Raw genomic sequence first — 22469 nt, forward strand, 5'->3', positions numbered from 1 at the left:
CACTTGACACAAAGAAATGCAATTAATAGCCAATTTTTAAAATGAAGCCCATTATCTATTTTTTTTAAGTATTACTTTGAACTAATGTGCACATCTCCCTAAATAAAAATGTCTAAAATTATTATTAGTCATCTCAATTTGAAGTTTTTGTTTAATTACACTCTAAACATCAAAAACAAGATTTGATAAGGATGCTGACTGTTAACAACACATTTGTGAAACACCAATATCAAATTTGGGCAACTAAATTATATCTTTTGCAACATGTATCAACATTTGAGATAGTGTATTCTATGAAATTATATAATTACCATGTTCTCAATGTAGTCCTCATCACTGGGATGAAGGATGGATTCTTTTGGTATAACATTTGAAATGTATATTTTAGCATTCTTGAAAGAATCATCTGCTTTTATCATAACTTCATTTGGATTATCTGTTAACATTATATACCCAGAGAAAGGCGCTACAACCTGAAAAATATTTTCCACATGATTCTTTTTTAAAGAAAACATTTGTTTCATGTCCCAAATAACTAAATATATGTTCTTATCATATACTTCTTGACTTGAATGATCACAGGGCAGAATAGCATATTTATATAAAATAAAAGAAGTGAGTTCCAATGTCTCTGCATTGCACATATTCTATCTATTCAAAGGTCAAAAACTAAAAGACTTTTTTATTTGTTCTTGAAACTTTTTACAAATATACTCGAGAAATGGAGGGTTGAGAGAAAGTACAATGCAATTTTCGATATAATTGGTACATCAAAGGGAAATAACTGTTTTAAAATTATTTGATCAGCACTTACTCTTGAAAATGCCTGAGGCACTGCTTCTATAAACTTTTGATACAAATTTGATAAAAATTATAAACATGAGAGTTCATACAATGCAATTTTCCATAAAATTATTATTTCCAAGGGTCATAACTCTTTTAAATGGAAGATCAGCACTGTTTTTAAAACCACCAAGACATTACTAATATATACCTATGAGATAAAAGTTTTATAAAAAAAAATAGAAAGATTTGTACACTTCAACTTAGAACTTACTACTTCTCCTTCCTCAATTAAAAGATCAATTCCTTTCTTTGTGTATTCTGGATCCCCACTCCATAGCCTAGATGGAAAGAATCCTTGTGCTTTACAACCATCAGTATCCATTCTTATTGTCCTTGGAAAGTCAGGATGCGCTTTGGTTCCAAAAATACCATCAATCAAGGATTTTCCCAACTCATACCTGTTTATCAAAACATTCTGTTCTCACAATGAAAATTTCAAATTTTACAAAATAATCAGGCAAATGTGACTTGGTGGTGTGAATATTTTTGTGATCTGTTACTTGTCAGCTTCAATGTTAGTATGTCCATGAACAGAGGGTGTCACATGTGGAGCAGGATCTGCTTACCCTTTCGATGCACCTGCGATCACCCTCGGTTTTTGGTGGGGTTTGTGTTGCTTAGTCTTTAGTTTTCTATGTTGTGTCTTGTATACTATTTGTCTGTTTGTCTTTTTATTTTTTTGCCATGGCGTTGTCAGTTTATATTCAATCTATGAGTTTGACTGTCCCTCTGGTATCTTTCGCCCCTCTTTTATATGAAATAAACATCTTCCACTCTTCAATATTTGAGAAATATTGAGAGTTACCTTTGATCTACTGTATTGAACTCAATTTAAAAGAGGATGAACTAATCTAACAAATAAACCTTACCCTTTCTTTAAAACAGCAAAAGCTTCTTTAACGGACTTGAAGACACCAAATGTAGATTCATAGGCATCAGCAAAAGGACCAGACAGGTTTTTAAGAATGGTATTAAATGGATTTGACAGTTCCTCTAAAGTTGTAACAATATCTTTAATGACACTTTCTCTTACTTTGGACTGAAATATGAATAAGAAAAAAAAATCAAGTTTAACACCTACACAATAAATATAAAAGTCAAAGATAACTTATTCATGATTGACATTTGTTGAGTAATTTTAACCTCTAAAAAGTAATTATCCACAAGAATGCAAATAAAGCAAGATGCACACTACCATCATGTGATTTATTTCTTTCAGTTAGTGGAGAGCACAGAACAAACAGTCAGTTATTTTTGTTGTTGGTATTATTGTTAATTACCATAGTCTGATTTCCTTTTGTAAAGCTGGCTATTGGGTCTTCCTTGACATCTTCAATCCATTCCTTAGCCCCATCTTTAACAGCCTTCAGAGTAGTTTTTACATCACTTATGATCTCCTTATATTCATCAGTTATGCTCCACCAGTATGGCTTCTTGTCTTTAAATAAAAAAGAGAAAGTTAATATACTTAACGACACAATCAAACTTTGCTAATATTGTACATAAAATGCATTAGTATGTAGATGTAAGCCTCATATATTGAATCATTTGTTTCAAATATATATAAAAAGTAAAACACTGTTGAAATTAAATAAGTTTTACTCAAATTAGTTCAGAACAGGACTTTATTCTCTCAAATAAAAACAACCCAACATTTGTCTTCCTTAATATCGCAGATTGAACTCACATCTAAAAGTTTGTCCAATATAATATTTTGCAACCTACTTTCATAAAGTTTATATTGAATTCTTAATTCTCAATCAAATTTTTGGAAAATATCTTTCATTTGTATATGTAGGCTCATTCATATAATTAAATACATAAAGAGATAGAACAGTTTTCACAAATCTTTGCAAAGACATTAATGTGACTGTACCCAAATTTCACCTATTTTGACAGTTTTTCACCAACTTTTTTTATGGTCAAGACAAAAATTTCCATTCTGTGTTTATTTTGTAGATGTATCCTTGTTTACTATTTAGTTGCACCAATTTAATTTTAAATCCATATTGAATCAAAGAAAAATGGGTCTGAACCGACTTCAAACGATCCAGGATTTCATAATAAGGAGTACCTAAATTTTTTCAATGCTTAAATCCACATCCTTTAATAATAGATGTTTTGTTCCATTTCTTCAAATATTAAGAATAATTTTACATTAGTCCCTGCTTACTATCCCTATTGTAAGGAGTGGATGCTTGTAACATATTTAATTTGCCTATTTTTTCAAAAATGACTGTTTGAAAACGTCCCATGACAACATTTCAATAGATTTACTTTTACGCTTCATCTGTTGATATATACTGTGAACGTGTTGCATATATTTAAATATATTCAGCTATCATGAGCTATGTTGAAAGACCTGTATAATGTCAAATCATAAAAATACAAAGTGTTTAGTCTCAAAGAAAACATGCAAGATATCCAGATGCTAATTTTATTGAATAGTTGCAATTTGGGTACTGTGATGTTACAGGTAATCATGTTCTTACCTTTTAAAAGAAAAGAGGCCTCTTGAGTTTTCTCTTTCACTTTCAGTGTATCTTTATAAGCTGAATATACCCTGTTTGTAAAAAATATTTTCATCAGTTAATGGAATTATTTCTTCATGACATACTTCTTAATTTATTACAACTTTCTGTAGTTTCTGGGGTTTTTTTTAAAACCTTTTCACGTCTTTTTTATGTATTGCCTTTGATATCTGCTGTCATATTTTTACAATATTAGATATATAAAGAAGGTAACTTTTTTGTTAGTGGCCTTCGGCTGTTTTCTCCCATTGGTTGGGATGGTTGTCTCTTTGACACATTCCCCATTTCCATTCTCAATTTTATTTTTGAACTTTCCATGGTATTATTTGATTTAAATACCTTCCTAGCTAGATTATAAAAGGACAATCACATCAAGATAAGTGGATAGGGAAATATTTTTTTAAGGAGATTAAAATTTAAATCTGACGTATAAGTCACAATATCTAATGAACTTACTGAAAAACTCCTAGTCCAATCTTAAAAATGGCAACCTTTGGATTCTTCCCAATGATCTTAAATCCTTCAATTATCCCTACTACACCTTTGTATAGCTTACCACCAAGCACTGGTAGCTTAACATTGATGGATTCATCTAACTTCTACAAAAATAAATAAATACAAATTGTTACATGACAAACTAACCCTTAAGTTTTTTTTAATAACAAAGGAGAAGGTGCCATAAAGGCCCACTTTAGCCTAAAAATTGAAATATAAAAAATTCATGAATAACACTTTTAACCTTGTAACTTTTTGTGTGTTATATATAAAATTACTACAAGACCCAATTCTAATAAGTGAAGCAAAACAAAATTTTAGGCCCATGCTTAAATTTTTTTAAAATACAATGAAAATTTGTGATAAGTATTCCTAGATACAGATCTACTGCAAAACCATACCAAAGTTTCTCAATCCAAATATATAGGTTATGATGGGAAAACACTAACAAACTATGTTGTATCAACTTACAAATATTGGAGGGATGAGATATTACTACATCTTCTAATGATTCTGAATCTGCAAAACTGAACTCAATTTGCTGAAGTGTGATATTGAATACATGATCGTTTTAAAATGTATTCTTCTGTTTAAGAGTTATTTAATTTGAAATAGAAAAACTGTGTGCAGAGCTTATAAATTAATTTTTCTTAGCATACTTTTTAGATGAACAAAAGGAATCAAAATCTTTTAACCACTTCCAGTATGATGTATACTCACATTATAAAATACCATGACATCATTTTTTATGGCATTAAATAACTTTTCAACTCTGTGAACCACACTTTTAACCTTTTTAAAGAAGGCAGGTAGCTGATTCTCATCAAATCTTCCTATAGCTGTCACAGCTTTTCTTGCTCTTGAACGAAGGTCAGCCACCTAATGGAGACAAACGGGTTTCTAATAATATAATATTTTTAAATGGGTATAATTTCATGATTTAAATCCTACTTTCTAAAAGCAAATCACAAATGTTGTTTTGTGGCTGCTAATAATCCACTGTCAATGGAGTATTTTCCTGTACTCATGAAATCCACACAAATTAGTATCCGACGAATAAGACTAAATCCACAGTACAATAAGTTTTATCTTTTTCTAAACAATGGACAAAAATTAAATGTAAAGTAACAAAACCTCCTTTTACAATATGTGCATTTGTTTTTGACATCTTATTATACTTCAAATAGTAAGTAAAATTGACTGTGTGAAAGTGCTTATTTTTATTTAATTAATCTTTTTTATTATTAAAATATAATAGAATGACATTTTAATGACATAACAACTAGAAGGGTCATACCTTATGAAGAGTTTTAAAGTAATTAAAGTAAACATGTTGATTACCCCGACCATACGCATATGGTCGGACCATATGAGTAACCCATATGGTCATGACCATACGCGTATGGTCCAAATACTCATATGGTCCAGAACATATATACACACAAACACTTACCTTTTCTGGAAGAGATTTTAAAGCTTCAATTAAGTTGTCTATAATCCCTTTGATGCCTTTCCCGCTTATTATTTCTTTGAACAGATTTATTCCCTTTTTAATACCAGTCACTATATCTTTTATCACTTTATCAAATCTTAGAATCATGTTGATAAGTTCCTTTCCATTTCCTTCCTAAAAATAATCCAAACATTCAATAGTTTTGAATTTTAAGGCGATAATTGATATTTGTATTGCATGTTGCTTTTTTCTTTCTTTTCTTGTTTTATTTATATAACTTAATGTACCATGGAACACAAGAAACCTTTTCTGATTATATCTAGAATGAAAGGGACCTTACCTTCACCAGTCCAAACCACAATATAAAGTTTAGAGGAAAGTTATTTCTAATTTTATGAGTTTCAGAGTTTAGTATGACATCCGTTATCACTGAACTGTACACATTTTTGTTTAAGCTTCTTTTATTCTTTCAATACCTACCTGAAATAAGTTGAAGTTATAAGTTGTATTTCCTTTAAAACACAGTCTTGCAATGAACAAATTAACATTGACACCAATCATTCCTAGATGTACAGTTGCATAAGCTTCATCATGAGCACTGACTTTAAAATGGCCACTTAAAGGAGCTGTTCAAATAAAAATGAAAATTGTATTACAATTTACATTTTGAATAGAAAACAAATGTTCTGTCTGTGAATTTAAAACATTCAATGTAAGAAGTTGTAACAGACAAAAGCTGCTGTTTGTATTCCCCTGTAAGAAGGAAATTAATGAAGCAGACAACAAATCATTTTTTTCATATTGTATGAAAAAGAAGTAATTCAATCCTACAAACCAAACACGAAATTCCAACTCTACAGATTCTCTGAAATTTTTTATCAACAAGTCATTATTCCACAAGTAAGCATTTTACATAGCTCTCCTGTTTCATTCTTTTCTAATTCAAAGCCACTTAAAGCAACTTCCAAACATATCATTAAATTGGTTGTACTTGCAACCAAACAGAAATAATCTAGACATTATAATGACATTGAGATGAGAGCCATCTCTGTGGGCCCTGCTGTGATAATGTGTTGTAAAAAGATGTATCTTTACCCTAAGACATGGAGATTGTCAACTGAAACCAGAGTTTTTGACCTTGACCTTTGACCTAGGAAGTGGAACATAAATCATGACACACCCTCTGGTGTTGGTTAATATACATGTACATGTCAAGTATAAACTTTGAAATCAAAACGGTTCCCAAGATATATTTGTTACGGACTGAAAGACTGATTGCAGACAGACTGATCACAAGCCATGAGACAAAGCATTCTTACCAACTACTTACCAACTTTAAGGTCCAAATAATTTTCAATGATGATTCCGAATGAGGCACCTAATTCTTTATTCCCCACCTTCTTTAGCCAGTCTACACTAGGTGTAGCTATTCTGAATTTGAATCCATCCTCCCAGAATCCTCTCTTCTGTCTACGGTGACCTTGAATCTCAAATATGTCCGTTTCATATGGATCAATTATGTTGCTGTTATTCCCAGGCTGTCTATATTGAAGGGAGAAAATAACTTATAAAAATTTAGCAAAAATCAAAAAGGAAAAATAATTTCATTAATTCAAAATTGAAGACAGAAAAACACTAAATTGAGTTTTGGAAGGTATGAGAAAAAAGCAAATGTGTGACAATTCATATAAGTGGATAACATCCAAATACCAACTTAAAACTAGACAAAGTGATGCCATCACACTCTACTCTGTAGTAACTGCATCATAAAAAAAGTCAATGTAGGACTAATTCTTTGATATATTATTGTGTCTGGGAGATTTTAAAATACACAACATTGAGCATGGTAGTACATAGGTTTATGGATAACTGTAGGTGGAGTATCAATACAATTACTGCACAAGAGGAGGATGAATATAGTAAGAAAAAAAACATGATCTATAGACATGTATATTTTATTCCTTAAGTCTTATATTTAATTTACCTGTTATTTAACGGAGAAATCACTTTAGATTTTGGATGTGCCTGATATAACAACAATGCCTCATATCTTACATTTTCATTTTCATCATATAGAGCAGTTTCAAGCATCCTATCTGCTGCCTGAAAAAATTTAAATGTTTTCATCAACATTTAAAAAAAAACACAGATAAAAAACTATTTCTATTAAGTTGATTATGAATGATTGAGGTTTTTTGTCCCCAGTCAGGTTTTCCTTATTCTATTTTTTTGTAAATTAAACAGAAATTCTTAATAAAAAATATGTGACACAGTAGAACTCAACATTTTTAAGTCCAGACAAAGTATGATAAAATCATCCCTTATGACATACAGAAGTCAATTAATTTGCAACAAACATTACAAGTAGACGGCCAACTGATTGTTGGATACTACTTAATGGAGAGTTCTATAAATTGACAAGGGGTAATCTTATCTGTAGGTTAAATTCAAATTAAAAGGAAATACACATAGATTCTGTATTTCTATTAGAACTCAGGATTTAATGTTAGACTTGACTTAATTATCATATTATATTTACCCTCTCATGTTCATATTTTCGTAGCGCATTGAGTCCAGCTCGTTTTATCCAGGGAGAATTTGTTGTATTGACATGAGAAACAATATAATCGTAGGATGAGTCCATTCCAGCATTGCCTAAAGTCTCAAGCAGAGTAACCTTCCAATGGTCATCTTCTACTTGCTGTTCATCTGTCTGTATAGCTCTCTTTACTTTGTATGTCCATGGATCTAAAAATGTACAAGTAACCTCTTTTTCAAACATGACTGGACATAAATTTATTAACAAGTAAAAGTTTTATATGGTTAATTAAATCTTTTTTGTAGAGTATCATTTTATATGTTTTCTGTAGGTCCAAACAAACATAAATAATTTGAGCCAGTTGGACTTGAATTCATTAAAATATGACACAGAAGAATCACCTACCTGAACAGAAAATTAGTTGATCTAGAATTTTTGGGACTATAATTGTCAAAATCTTTACAAATTTCACAATATCTGAAGAAGGCTTTTTTGAATCCTTTCAAATATTTTAAACAATGGCAGGTTTCACAAGTAAAAGCTACATATAAATATGGTTTTCAGAGTTGTTGTTTTAAAGTCATGGGATCTAAATTCATTAAATCTTGGTATTTTTTTTCATAAATGTATATCAAGTTAATATGTGAAACACATGTCAATGACTCCAAACACCAAAAAACTAATATTGGTTATCAAAAAAACACAAAATCAAAGCAAGAATCAAGGATTTGAGTAAGTGAAGGCACAAAATGAAAAAAATGGAAAATTGGAAAAATTGGAACAAGAGGCTGTCACAACGACAGCAAACCGGATTTATTAATATTTATTTGTGTCCTGGCAATATCACAAGAACCATTACTGATGAATGGTGAAAGTGAAAATCGTCAATATCAAATTTGACCTCCATTTTGTCATCAGTATCAACATATTAAAATTTGAAAAGCTTAGATTGAATGGTTCATGAGTAAATGCAACAACATGAATGGAAACGCCTTTTTACAATCTTTCAAGAACCATAACGCCTGAACGGTGAAAGTCAAAATCGTCATTATTGAACTTGACCTCTATTTTGTCATCAGTAACAACATATAAAAATTTCAAAAGCTTTGGTTGAATGGTTCATGAGAAAATGCACGGACACGACTGGAAACACCATTTTTCAATCTTTCAAGAACCATAACTCCTGAACGGTAAAAGTCAAAATCGTCATTATTTAACTTGACCTCTATTTTGTCATCAGTTACAACATATTAAAATTTGGGAAGCTTTGGTAGAACAGTTCATGCGTAAATGCACGGACACAACTGGAAACTCCATTTTTCAATCTTTCAAGAACCATAACTCCTGAACGGTAAAAGCCAAAATCGTCATTATTGAACTTGACCTCCATTTTGTCATCAGTAACAACATATTAAAATTTGGGAAGCTTTGGTAGAACAGTTCATGCGTTAATGCACGGACACGACTGAAAACTCCATTTTTCAATCTTTCAAGAACCATAACGCCATTATTTAACTTGACCTTCATTTAGTTGTCAGTAACAACATATTAAAATTTTAAAAGCTTTGGCTGAACGGTTCATGAGTTAATGCACGGACAACATTTGATTGCCTTCCGCCCGACCGCCCGGCCGCCCGCCGTACATCCCCAAATCAATAACCGACATTTTTGTCACAAAAATCCGGTTAAAAATGCTGATCAGAGCAACTCAGAAATAAATTCAGAACTAGTTTCAAACAAGATGTGTAGGAACAACACTTATGACCCTCTTCCTTAAAAAACAAATTGACTAAAGGTGCATTTATAATGAAATGAACACTGTAAATATGAATACTATGGATTCATTTATTTTCGTGGGTATTAATTTTGGTGGATTGAGGAAAACTTGCAGTTTCATGGATATTTGATTTCGTGGTTTTGCCTATCTCTGTATGCAAAGCCTATAGAAAATTTGTAATTCGTTGAATGTTTGAATTCGTGGTTTAACTGTTCCCATAAAGCACACAACAATAGGTATTCTACGAATAATAATGAATCCGCAGTAAGAACTATTTTAAACAAGAGACTGGTAACTCTATTTGATGGCTGTGACTATGAAAATATCATACAGCTCTCTTGCTATGTTTCAATCTTTAATTCCACATACTGATATACTGTGAAAGAATTTTTATTCGTAGGGTACCAATTTTCGTGGTTTTTCGTGGGTGACTTTATCTCCGAATTTAAGTGTCCAACGAAATAAAACTATTGTCCAAGTCAAGACATAGAAAGATCCCCATCGGTAGGTTTGACTACTGATATGATCTAGTCTACGATAACATATTGAATAGCGCCAAATCTGAGAATATACTTTAATAACAGTCACAAAACTACAATGGCATGCAGGATTATACCCATTTAATCTTTAATAACCTAAAATGTACAACTTTTGTTTTTGATCGATGAAAGTCAGATTTCCAGTATTGATATGCTAGTATGATAAAGTGTTCATTTTATATCCTCATAGTTCTCGTACATACAAAAAATAATAATTTCATGCTGGTCTTGATTTTGTTAAGAATTATTTGACAATTCAAGATACGTTTATTGCATTTGTTTATGTAACGGTTTCTTTAGGTGACATGTTGATGGCCTAATTAACACCTTTGATGATCTTTTAAAATCTGTTGATCACTTTATCATCGGTTAATTAGTGTTATCACTACGCTTTACACGACTCAATGTTTACTTTTGCAATTTCCTTCAATCCAGACTATTTGTAACCTTCGTTTCTAAAGGCTTCAATTTTTCATTTTTTTTTTTTTAGAAAACTAAAATCCACGAATTTAAAAACTCATGAACATGTAAATATTGCTCAAACCACGAAAATTGATACCCACGAATTAAAGAACTTTCACAGTAATCCTTCTCTTTTGATTTTCACATTCACAGATTAAGTGAGGCAAACAAATAAATACATGTACAATACCATGAAGTCCTAATTTCTGATGGACTTGTTCTATGATGTCTGTTGCAGTTTTCTGATCTCCAGCTTTGGATATTTGATTAACAACGATACCAAGGGTAAGTAATGCTCTCTGATACAGTTTTTCAGTATACAAGGATTTTGACAGATTGCCTCTTTTGAAACATATATCCTCAATGGCAGATACAATACTCTGAAAAATCATTAAAAATATTCTGCTATCCAGCTTTTACATCATCAATATTGCCAAAAACAAGAATGTGTCCTCAGTACACGAATGCCCCACTCGCACTATCATTTTCTATGTTCAGTGGACCGTGAAATTGGGGTAAAATCTCTAATTTGGCATTAAAATTAGAAAGATCATATCATAGGGAACATGTGTACCAAGTTTGAAGTCGATTGGACTTCAACTTCATCAAAAACTACCTCGACCAAAAACTTTAACCTGAAGCGGGACAGACGGACGAACGAACGAACGAACGGACGCACAGACCAGAAAACATAATGCCCCTCTACTATAGTAGGTGGGGCATAAAAATTATTATAGATCATTTATGACTAGTATGTTTTAATCCTATGACAGTGTTATTCCAAGGGGCTTTGCACTTTCACAATATAAAAGGGCATTTTTTCTCTTCAAGTTGCATTTCAAATTTATTCCTTTGATCAGATCATAAGATTTCACTTAATTTAAGGAAACTGAAACAAACTAGCTGTTTAGTGGGATACTCAGTTTAAGGTGAAGTTCAGGCAAATGATATTAGATGCAGATTAAAATAAGAATTTTACATACAACTACTGTAAGATGAAATAATGCAACTATCTCTTTTATTTTGGAAAATATTACTGAAGTTGGTTTTTTTAATTAGCATTTCACTCCATCTGTAACAGATCATGATTTTTCTTCCAGAACTCACAACTGCAGCATTCTCAGTGATGCAGTTGGGGATAAAGGTAATGAGCAGGATAACAAAGATAGTTAAAAATAAATGGAAAATGTGTCATGGACACAGATGATGTCCCTGCTTGCATGTAACATTAAAAAATAAACAGCTGCGCCATGAGCGCATGATACGCTCGAAGTCTGGCATGGAAGTTTAATGCAATAATCATAAATAGTTTCCGAGAAAGTTTTTATCAATAACTATATATTGTTTTTCAGATACGACTGGACATGTAAACCCCCCCCCCCTTTTTTTTTTACAACTAAATATCACTCTAAAATAAAATTCTGAATCAAAACCAAAAAGTATACAGATCTTTAGATTAATATAACAAAGAAGTGTGTAAAGTTTAAAGCAATAATCATAAATTGTTTTTGAGGTACGGCGCGACATGTAAAAAAAAACCTCCCCCTTTTTTACAAAATACTCAAAAACTCAAAAATAAAATTTTGAATCATCACCAAAAAGTATACAGATCTTAAGACTGATATAACAAAGAAGTGTGTAAAGTTTAAAGCAATAACCATAAGTCATTTTGGAGATAAGGCGCGACATGTAAAAAAATACCTCCCCCTTTTTTACAAAATACTCAAAAATGAAATTTTGAATCATCACCAAAAAGTAATTAATATAACTAAGAAGTGTGTAAAGTTTTAAGCAATAATCAAAAAAAAATTTTGAGATACAGTGCGACATGTGAAAAAAACATCCCCCTGTTTTAGTTACAAAGTGCCGTAACTCAAAAAGTTTTAATTTTATTTTCACCAAAAAGTATACAGATCATTTGACCATCATGAGAAACAAGTTTCATGAAATTTGGATAAGTTGTTCTCAAGTTAAGGTGCGACATGTTTACGCCGGACAGCTGGACAGACGGATGGACGGGCGTATAAAAAGGGACATAACTCTAGAACGGTATAAGTGATGCTACTTAAATTCAAACTTGACCTGTTGGAAAGCATCAAATAAAGGAGAGAACAATATTTTAATTATTTTCATACTAGGTTGCACTAACAATATATCTAAACTTTTTAGTATTACCTGATGTGGTGGTTTACTGAACTCTGGTATATGTGAAAACAATCTCATAACAAGCTCAGGTTGTGGTTCTTCACAGTAAATAATGAAATTGGCTAGTAAAGTCTCACTAAGATCTGTACATAGACTTGCAAAGGCATCAATCATAATCTCAGTTTTCTCTTGGTCACTTGAAAGACTGAAACAAATTCCATATCATAAATACATTTTTTTGAGACAAGGTGTGTGAAAGAAGGATTATAAGCATAAAGGTTATGAGGTTCTAAAGAAACATAAATACAAATATGAACAAGATTTCTATGAAAAATGAAATTACTATGCTGAAATAGGCCCCAGATTATTGCAAGTTCAATAACTCCAGTTGAAAATGTATATATGGTCACAAAAATATGATGAAAAATAGTCAAACAAATATGGAAGCTTCAGATCATATGACTTTTGTAAGAAAGGTATATATAATTCCAATTAAAACCTTAAAACCACACATTAAAATCAAAATACCGGCATTGTTGATCAAGCCATAGTACAATTAATGTAAAGTGTGGATGTATTAATATGTCACATTGATATAGTTCCTAGTGTAGATTTCTAATAAATGGTCATCTTTATGTAATCAAAGCCTTAAAGGCTGTAAAAGCAATTGCTGTCATGTTAATGTTTGGGGACTTTTATTTTTCATCCACATATATATAATAATTAAACCTGACATGAGTGTTGTCTAGTTAGAAGGAAGAAGGTTTTAACTTTATATAAATAAAAGACTTTAGCAGAAAGTCATTTTTAATATGTTTTATATTTCACAAGGAGACAACACGTTTACCAGGCTAAAGTTGGGGTCAAATATACATGTGCTGAAACATATAACTCAAAAAGAAATCATCATGGATTATCCCCTGGTAGTGTTTGTAACTGGGCAATAATTTCCTTTATTGATTTAATTTTAACAATTTTCATTATCAATTTATATTTAACCATTAACACGAATGATTAAGTTAAAACATTTCAACTTTCCAGACGCAAATGTTAAAAAACGGGAAAGAAATAAAATATCTTACAAGCCATAAACATGTAAAGAATAAATATATATTTCAGCTTAATAAAAATATTTTCATAATGGTACTTTGTCATCATTTTTAAAACTAAGTTCCAAACATATTGCTCAGTTGTCTTGATATACATGTATGTCCTTCTGATGCGGTACGAGCACAGGCACTTGTTTCTATCCAAAATAGTTTTATATGGATAGCCGACCTTCCTATGGATAGAAACAAGTGCATGTGGGTACGAGATAACTATAATTCTCATGCAATCCCGAAAAGGGGGGGGGGGGGGGGGGGGGGGTCATCACAGACAAACATGACATTAAATCGTTATCACTGATGTATTGTTTAGGGCCAGTTGAAGGACGCCTCCGGGTGCGGGAATTTTTCGCTGCATTGAAGACCTGTTGGTGACCTTCTGCTGTTGTATGTTTTTCTATGGTCGGGTTGTTGTCTCTTTGACACATTCTCCATTTCCATTCTCAATTTTATTATACGAACAAGAACAAACAGCTCTACGTTGCTTTGACATTTATCAATTTTCAGGAAACATTGCGAAAAATGATCTTCAATATTTCGAAAACATGTGAAATAAAATTGCTAACACGGTGGACCATCGAGTGTCAACAAACGTAGTAGACTTGTTCACTGAAAAGACGAGGATAATGGTTTCATCTGACATTTGTTATGCATTCCCAGTTTTGATCATGATATTTAAAAAGACGTACTTTTTTCAATCTATGTAACTAGAAAATTCCAAATTGAAATATCTCTTCATCTGGACCGACTTGGCATCTACTACGTTTGGACGGGTCCATTTCATTAGTAAGGTGATCGATAAATATCACGGAGTTTGACAGAAAAGGAAAACGAACTTATTGTTATGTGTTTTCAACAAGGGTTTCGTTCCGCTAAATTATTTGCGCAAACAAAGTTTGTCTATTTTTAGATTACAGGTATTCATTTGACACTACGCATTAACCTGTGTAGTGATTTTGATTTTACGATTAATTTATGAATGAACGATAATTTTATGAATGAACAAGAGCACCTGACCTCTTAAAGAAACACAAATTAAACATATAAAACCGTATTTAATAGGAGATAATTCAGTTAAATTTTCAATACTAAATCAACAACTGAAATGAATCCATATTTTGTTGAAACATCATACGAATGGCGGAAAACGGAATCGCAGTTATAAAAATGTACTTTTTTTCACTCGGACTTCTATGTTATTTGATAGTCAAACGGTTGACCCTTTAAATACAAAAATACATCTACAAGAACATATTCTGAAACTTCTTAAATCCACTAACGTTTTTTTAAAGTTTCAAGCTATGTATTGCATTAGAAAACATACATAGGTGTTAAAGAATGACAGACCAGGAGCCTGTTTAACAAAATACTATGGCTTGATATGGGCGGAGTCTCTGATCTGGGTCACAAAGATGGCCATACGCGATAGTATAAAAGCAATTGCTTTAAAAATAAGATGTGGTATGAATGCCAATCAGACAGCTGTCCATCAGAGACCAAATGACAAAGAAGTTATAACTCTAGGTCACTATCTGGCCTTTCAACAATGAGCAAAGCACATACCACTATAAAAAACCCTGAAATGGTATAAAGTCAAGTTTTCTTTAAATAAGTTATATGTTTTAGCTATTCGTATCAATTATCTCTCAAAAAAAAAATACTTTTACATATCTGTGAATCATCTGATCATCTGAAGCAACTTACAATGGTGTTTTAGTAGTGAAGTATTCTCTAGCCAATTCTTTAAGATGATTATCAGGTAACAGTATTAAGGCTTCTAAAATGTTATGGAAGCATGTGGAAACCTCAGCAGATCCTGCAAGATTGAATTATGTTATCATATTGTATTATCTGCTATCTCTGGAGATATTTGAAAATAGTAAAAGTATCATTCCAGGTGCACATGAAACTTTTTGGCTGTTTCAGATGGTTTGTTGAAAGGAAATTAATTTTGAGAATAAAAATCATCAACCAATTCACAAGTTTTTGTAAAATAAATTTTATACAAAAGATTTTAACAATTGATTGTCACTGATTGTACAACCGATAATAAGTCTTTATATACAAACCTTCATCTGGTTCTAGCCTAATACAGTTTACTTTTTTCCTAATGGTTTCTTTCAACTTGTAGATTTTTTGTGCATTATATTCCTTCTGTTCAACCTAAAAAGAAGTATTTGGTATTAAACAAGTATTTTCAACTAACAATAATAAATAAGTTTGGGGCCCTTTGTGGATTGCTGTTCACATGAGACAGGGCTCTTGGTGTGATTTACTTTTTACAAATTGTGACTTGGATGGAGAGTCTTATTGTCTCATTGGCACTCATACATTGTCTTCTTATATATATATTAATAGAAACAAACAAACACTGTTTCCATGACAAACAGCATTGCTAGTAATTTGAGAACCTTCCATGAGGAAGATCTCCCCTCAGCGGAAACAGCTGATGAGGAGGTTGTGAGCGAACAACATTTTCTAACTTAATATAAGACCTGTACATTATATGTCAACAAAACACCAATATAGGTTAATAAATATGTAGGACTCTAAATTGTGATGGTACTCTAAAATGTGCGATGGTCATGCTAAAGTGTGATGGTCTACACTTAAGTACGATGGTGTATCATGCTAATGTGCAATGGTTGTTTGTTCGCTAAAGTTTGGTTTAAAAATATTTTAGTGACCAAAAAAATATTGACAATAGGATTAGACACAAGTTTTGCAACTTAGAACTTCCGCTAAAGTACAATGATACATCACACTAAAGTGCGATGGTCCAAAAGGGTAAGATTCAAGGGATTAAAATATTGAGGTTAAAAAAACAGTCTTTTGCAAAAGCTAATATGCTAAGGTATAACATATGTGATAGGCTTTATAATTTACCAGTAGGCTTTAGTGATTGTTTCTAAATTTAGAAGACAGACCACGTAAAAATTGCTAAAAAGGTCATTTATGTGTCGTAAAATATTGTATTTCATGTAAAACAATTTTTAACAATTTTGAGCGTATTGCACATTTGGATAATTAGTGTAGATTGCCGTTCACACATGTTTCAACCTCCCTTACAGTCGTCATTGTAAATTACAAAAACAAAATTCTTTCATTGTCAGAATATGCAACATTTATTAGTATAAGCTTTAATTTGAAAGGGAAAGAAAGGCAATGTTCGCTGAGATTCCGCCTTTTTCGTAGCTGGTACAAATACTTGTCATGAACATTTGATATGAGATGTTAATCAAATATTCTTAATCTTTTTTCCAGCATGTTCATTTTTGGGTTTTTTAAACGACTGTTAACGTCATTATCAAACTACGTTTTTAAGGTCTATATTTTCGCGGACCATCAGGCTTTAGCGTAGACCAACGCACTTTAACTTTACCTTCATACTTTAGCGTCCCAATCGCACTTAAGAGTCCTACAAATATACTCTATTTTTTTCAGCATTGATATATATTCAGCCTCAACTGCATTCAAGTACAGGATTTAACATTGTGTTAAGGAGCCAATGGTGGCCTCGGCTGTTTTCTGCTCTTTGGTCAGTATGTTGTCTAGATCTCTTTGAAGGATACCCGATTTCCATTCTGAATTTTACTATTTAAGTATATAAAACATATTTATCTTTTTAGTTAGATTTGAAGGATTATATGACTTTAAGACTGACTTTAAAAAGGCACAGCTCAAGGAATGAACATATAAATATCTGAGATGAACCTTACATCACCAAAGTGTATACTATCAGTAACAATGTCATCTATAGGTCTGTATGATTTTTCCTTGATTCGTTCTTTCTTCAGAAATTTTAACTCTCCTTTGTTTGTAGCAGACATTGTAGGATTTTCTGTGAAATGAAATAATGAATTCTATTAGTAATTTCAGTTAAAATTCAAATCCTATTTGTTAAAATGGACTCATCACATCTAACTATCAATGTCTTGATGTCTACAAATCAAAGAAATAAAATTCAGATGGTTTAAAAACTTGACTATTGCTTTCATAATTTCTAAATTTAAAAACTTGAATGAATGTTTTAAACTTTTTTAAAGATCGCCTTCTAAATTTAAATCACCTCCGGGACAAGATATGTAAAGGTTCCTGTTCAAACTGGGTAAAATAATATAAACCTAATATTTGTATGCTAACCAGTTTGATATTTGAATTTCAATGTTTTGTCCATATGCTGCAAGGAAAATGATGTGAGAGACATTTCAAATCAAAATCCACTCTTTCATTTATTTATTATGGTCAAAACTTCTCTATCTTTCCCAAAATTTTCCTATAGGTTAAAGATTGCTGTAGAGTGGGGTGCTCATTTTCGCCATAACTTTCCATGTTTTCTGCATGCAGTTTATGTTCAGGTCAAAGTTTTTGAAGTATACTGATATTTCTTTATGAAGATAACATCAAAATCAAAATACTCTTAGCTGGAAAATGTGCTTTTTTGAAAAACAATCATCTCAAAAGTTAGATTAAAGGCTATTTGAAATTTCCTGATGTTTTGTCAAAGGGGGACACATATTCACCGTTTTTACACATCTATTTAAAACCAAATAACTGCAGCTTTAAACAATATTTATCAGATCAATTTCATCAAGATGAATAGCAGACATTTCAAAGATGCAAAGAACTGAAAGGAGAAGGTTCAATAAGACCCTTTTTTGGCTCCAAAATATAGCAGGTTTACAAAATTGTGAAAATGTTATCTTTTAGCTATTTATTGGAAATTAGCATGCCTCTGCAACTTAAATATGGGCTGTTTTTGACAATACAATGCACATATACCGGGTACTAGCATCATTAAGTCATGATAAATTACTGAAATTGTCACAATTTTAGCATTTTAGTTAAATTTTAGACGGTTTCCGTCTTAAATGAAAGTGGCCGCATTCGTGTTCATTCATAATATTGAAATGTAAGTCGTATTTGATGATAATGCATAACATAAATAAAGGTTGAGGATGAACACGGATGTGGCCACTTTCATTTTTGACAAAAAGCATCAGAAAAGTGACGTTTTTTGGCATAATTGATAGATTTTTCCTATTTAAGTTTAAATCAGAGCGTTTTAATGACTAAATCAGTTAAAATCTTTCACATAAATTAATCGAATCAATTGAAATAGACACTAAAGTGTTTAAAAAGTGTCAAAAATCTTTCGTTAGGTGAACCTGAAATTTGAGGCCAAAATCGGCCCTTACCAGTCCTACTCCTTTAGGGCAATCAGTCAAAGAATTACTAAGAAATACTTCTTTGAAATCATTTTTTTATTCAGGAAATTGGCCAAAAATCGTTGTCTATTTTTCGGTCCTTTGCATTAAGTGCAGAAATTTTGTCAAGTTTAAAAAATAATCATATTTATTATAATAATATAATTTTCCGGCATATTTCTTCCATTTCACCCATCCTTTGAAGTTTGTACACCTCAAAATCATAAAACGGCAAAATTGTGTCCCCGGCGAATATGAGCGCTCCACACTACATGAAAATAGATATTCTTAAGGTACTTCATTCCAATTATTCAACAATCTCTTAATAATATTTACACATTTGCAGTGACGTCAAAGAAAGTATGTGTATTAACAGTTTCATTCCTAAAACCAGTTGGGTTTGATGAATTATTTTTTTGTCACATGCTGAAAAATATCCTGTCAGCATCAATTCTAGTACAGGAATAATACATAAAGCTTTTGTAAGTATTCAGTCTTTAGCAATTTTCCAATGAAAGAATATTGACAAAGAATTTTGAAATCAAGCATAATCAAATATAAGGTAAAAAAATGTCATGTTTATCATTAGGTTAGGATATCTGAGATTGAATGGTTTCCCTTGAATATATATTTTTTATATATCAGTGCACAGGTTTGTACTGAAATTTAATCTAATTCATTTTGCTCCAAAAAAAATTCACCATATTTGGGTCAGTATTATGCCTACCTATATTCAGTGTTTGTATAACTCAATTCAATTCCAAATAGAATACTGAATGTAATTAATATCAAGATCAAGAGTCACTTCACAATTTAAGTATTGGAGGTCAGTTTTCATTAATATATTTGTTTATTAATTCAAAGAATGAGTTTAAATTTTGATTTCTTTTGTTTTAAAATTCAAATACTGACATTATGTCAGACAGAATTTTTTATGCACATCTCTTTGTAATTGAGATATACATCTGACCTGCAAAAATGCTGATCGAACTCTGTGAATAACTATATGATATGAACAATCATATAAATGTTAGGGAATGTTACTGGATGTGCCTGTGAAAACTACTTTGAGTTCAATAAAATTAAAAGATTGTTAATCATTTTCATACTGAAACAAAGCTTATTTAGAAAAAAAAGCTTAAAATCAGAATTACTTTTTTTTTTTAAATCTATAAAATAGATCCATAAAACAACTAATAAAAACATTTGTTCAATACAATCTTGTGTAAATACTGAAATTTAACATTAGATTATGATATGCATGTTTAATCTCACCCATGTCATTGAAGTCATTCACAGCTTTTACTTTCCTCATATTCTTTTCGGCATCAAAACTACAAGTATTATAAAATGTTATTCTAAAATTACAATTCATAAAGTAGATCAAATATATTATTTTGACTTAGTATCTTTCAGATTGAGCAATTTAACAATGGCCTTCAAGATTTACCTTTTTTAATTTTTAGAAAAAGAGTTCAATTCCTTTCAAATTGACGAAACATGCCATCTTGAAATCATGCTGAAAGCAACCTACCAATTTCAAAAAGTCTTTGGTTTTACCCTGCTAGGGAGTCGAACCCACTACCTCCCACACTTGAGGCCAACACTCTACCAAAAGACCATGAAGGCTGTACACATCAGCTAAATATGCAGTTATGCTGTCATTAAATATCATTTTTACATTTTTCTAATAGCAATTCTAATTCATTGTTTGTGTTAATTATATTATTCCCGTAACTGCCACCCCTATGGAGCATCATATATAGACTTTTTACATATCCCACTTCTAACATTGCCTAGTTTGTGGCCCCATCCAACTTCAAAATCCTGGATCTGATCTGCTGTCTAATTGACATATTCATATTTTGACCAAAAAACATACAGCCCAAAAGCAACAAAATAATTTATCACAGTGTCTGCATAATAAAAATAATTTTCCTTTCTTGCAACTAACTCTGGTGCTATCTTTGGAGATGTAAATTCTTCATCCACCACAACTCTTTTAACAGTTCCCAGATCATGGTCAAAATGTAAAACCTGAATAAAGATAAAAACATCATAACAAGCAAACTGTCAGAGTATAAATTATGTTTGGCCTAATGGTATCTTAATACTGAATCTGTTTAAATTGTGGCAATGAAAAAGTTGAGTACAAATCTGTGATTATGAATTTATGATTATGATGATAATGCATTTCTGTTTAACATCCAGTGGCAACTATTATGTACTGTAAACCAACTTATTTTTGTGGATACTTTATTTTGCGTTTTACCATTTCTAGTCCACATTGCAGCTATTCAGTTTTGCGATTTTCAAATTTATATGATGCAATTTAAGAAGGAAAGGTCTAAGTTTTACATTTTCTCGACAATTTATATTTGCTTTTTTTTTTACTTGCGAAAGTCACGAAAAAAATAGTTCGCAAAAATAAGTTGGTTTACATTACATATCAGAACCATACATGCTATAAACATGATGTAAATATGAACCCTGCTTTGTACTAGATCAACCATGCTGAGACGTATCTTTAAAGGTACTAGTTCACAAGGTTACAGTTTGCTGATTGGTTGATGGAACATAGTGTTTTTTTTATCTTCTTAAAACAAATATGTTATACCAACCTTGTGATGTACCCCTTTTGCATTAGGTAAAGGGTTACTTTCTCTGGATTTCTTAAACTGGATACCATCTGCAGTCTTAATAACTGAGTATGAGGCAGTGTGATGACCTACAATAAAGTTGTTTTGAGAGTAGAAAAACATAATAGTAGTGAAATTTAAAAAAAAAATATTTTGTGGTTTGTCTAGATCAAGACTGCTCAACAGTTAATAAACAGATCTGAAAAGGCTATGTCCTCCAGGTTGCACTTTGTAAATACAATTGTTTCACTAGCCACATCTCTTTTGGGGAGATATATAATATTTATAACTTGATCTATAACTTGTTATGGTGTAATCTACATAAAATAACAAACAAACCTACCACAAAATTCTTCAAACAATTAACTCTAGTACACGTAATTAATAAGTATTTCTTCAAAAATTTAATTCTAGGGAAACGGTTTTAACTGAACAAGGAGAAAAGCTAAAATCGTGAAAATCGAACTTGACCTGTAACTTGTCATGATAAAACAATACACCAAAGAACAAATCAATATCTTTTATGCCGCTGAAATCAACCAAATAATAAATAAAGGTCTGTCAAACTGTTTGATGTTTACATCTCCAAAATCCAAAATGCATGTGCAAAAAATAATAAACTGTATATTGATCAATCATTGAGAACTGGACAAATCTCATAAACCTGAATGTGAAAAATGACTTTATTAGTCATCTTATCTTCATTGAGGTGTAAAAATCTTACCTTCAT

At 31.4% G+C, this 22469-nt stretch overlaps 1 protein-coding gene across 1 annotated transcript; it reads right to left on the reverse strand.

Annotated features, from left to right (window-relative positions):
- Nucleotides 1–1958: 1958 nt before the first annotated feature.
- On the reverse strand, nucleotides 1959–22469 carry LOC143046853 (uncharacterized). Its single transcript, XM_076219915.1, has 16 exons — nucleotides 22464–22469; nucleotides 21055–21137; nucleotides 20376–20434; nucleotides 15598–15709; nucleotides 12818–12992; nucleotides 10833–11022; nucleotides 7865–8073; nucleotides 7310–7428; nucleotides 6656–6867; nucleotides 5806–5951; nucleotides 5326–5499; nucleotides 4593–4751; nucleotides 3834–3976; nucleotides 3339–3409; nucleotides 2127–2284; nucleotides 1959–1991 (listed from the first exon to the last, which is right to left on the reverse strand). Exons 1-16 carry the CDS (start codon nucleotides 22467–22469, stop codon nucleotides 1959–1961), a joined length of 2049 nt encoding a protein of 682 aa, XP_076076030.1.

This window comes from Mytilus galloprovincialis, chromosome 9 (assembly GCF_965363235.1).
Source record: "Mytilus galloprovincialis chromosome 9, xbMytGall1.hap1.1, whole genome shotgun sequence".
Classification (NCBI taxonomy): Eukaryota; Metazoa; Mollusca; class Bivalvia; order Mytilida; family Mytilidae; genus Mytilus; species Mytilus galloprovincialis.

Coding starts and splice junctions, on each gene's coding strand:
- LOC143046853 (XM_076219915.1), bottom strand. Junction 5,500..5,805: donor ATAACTTCAACTTATTTCAG/GTAGGTATTGAA, acceptor GATTATTTTTAG/GAAGGAAATGGAAAGGAACT. Junction 3,977..4,592: donor ATGTCATGGTATTTTATAAT/GTGAGTATACAT, acceptor TTATTTTTGTAG/AAGTTAGATGAATCCATCAA.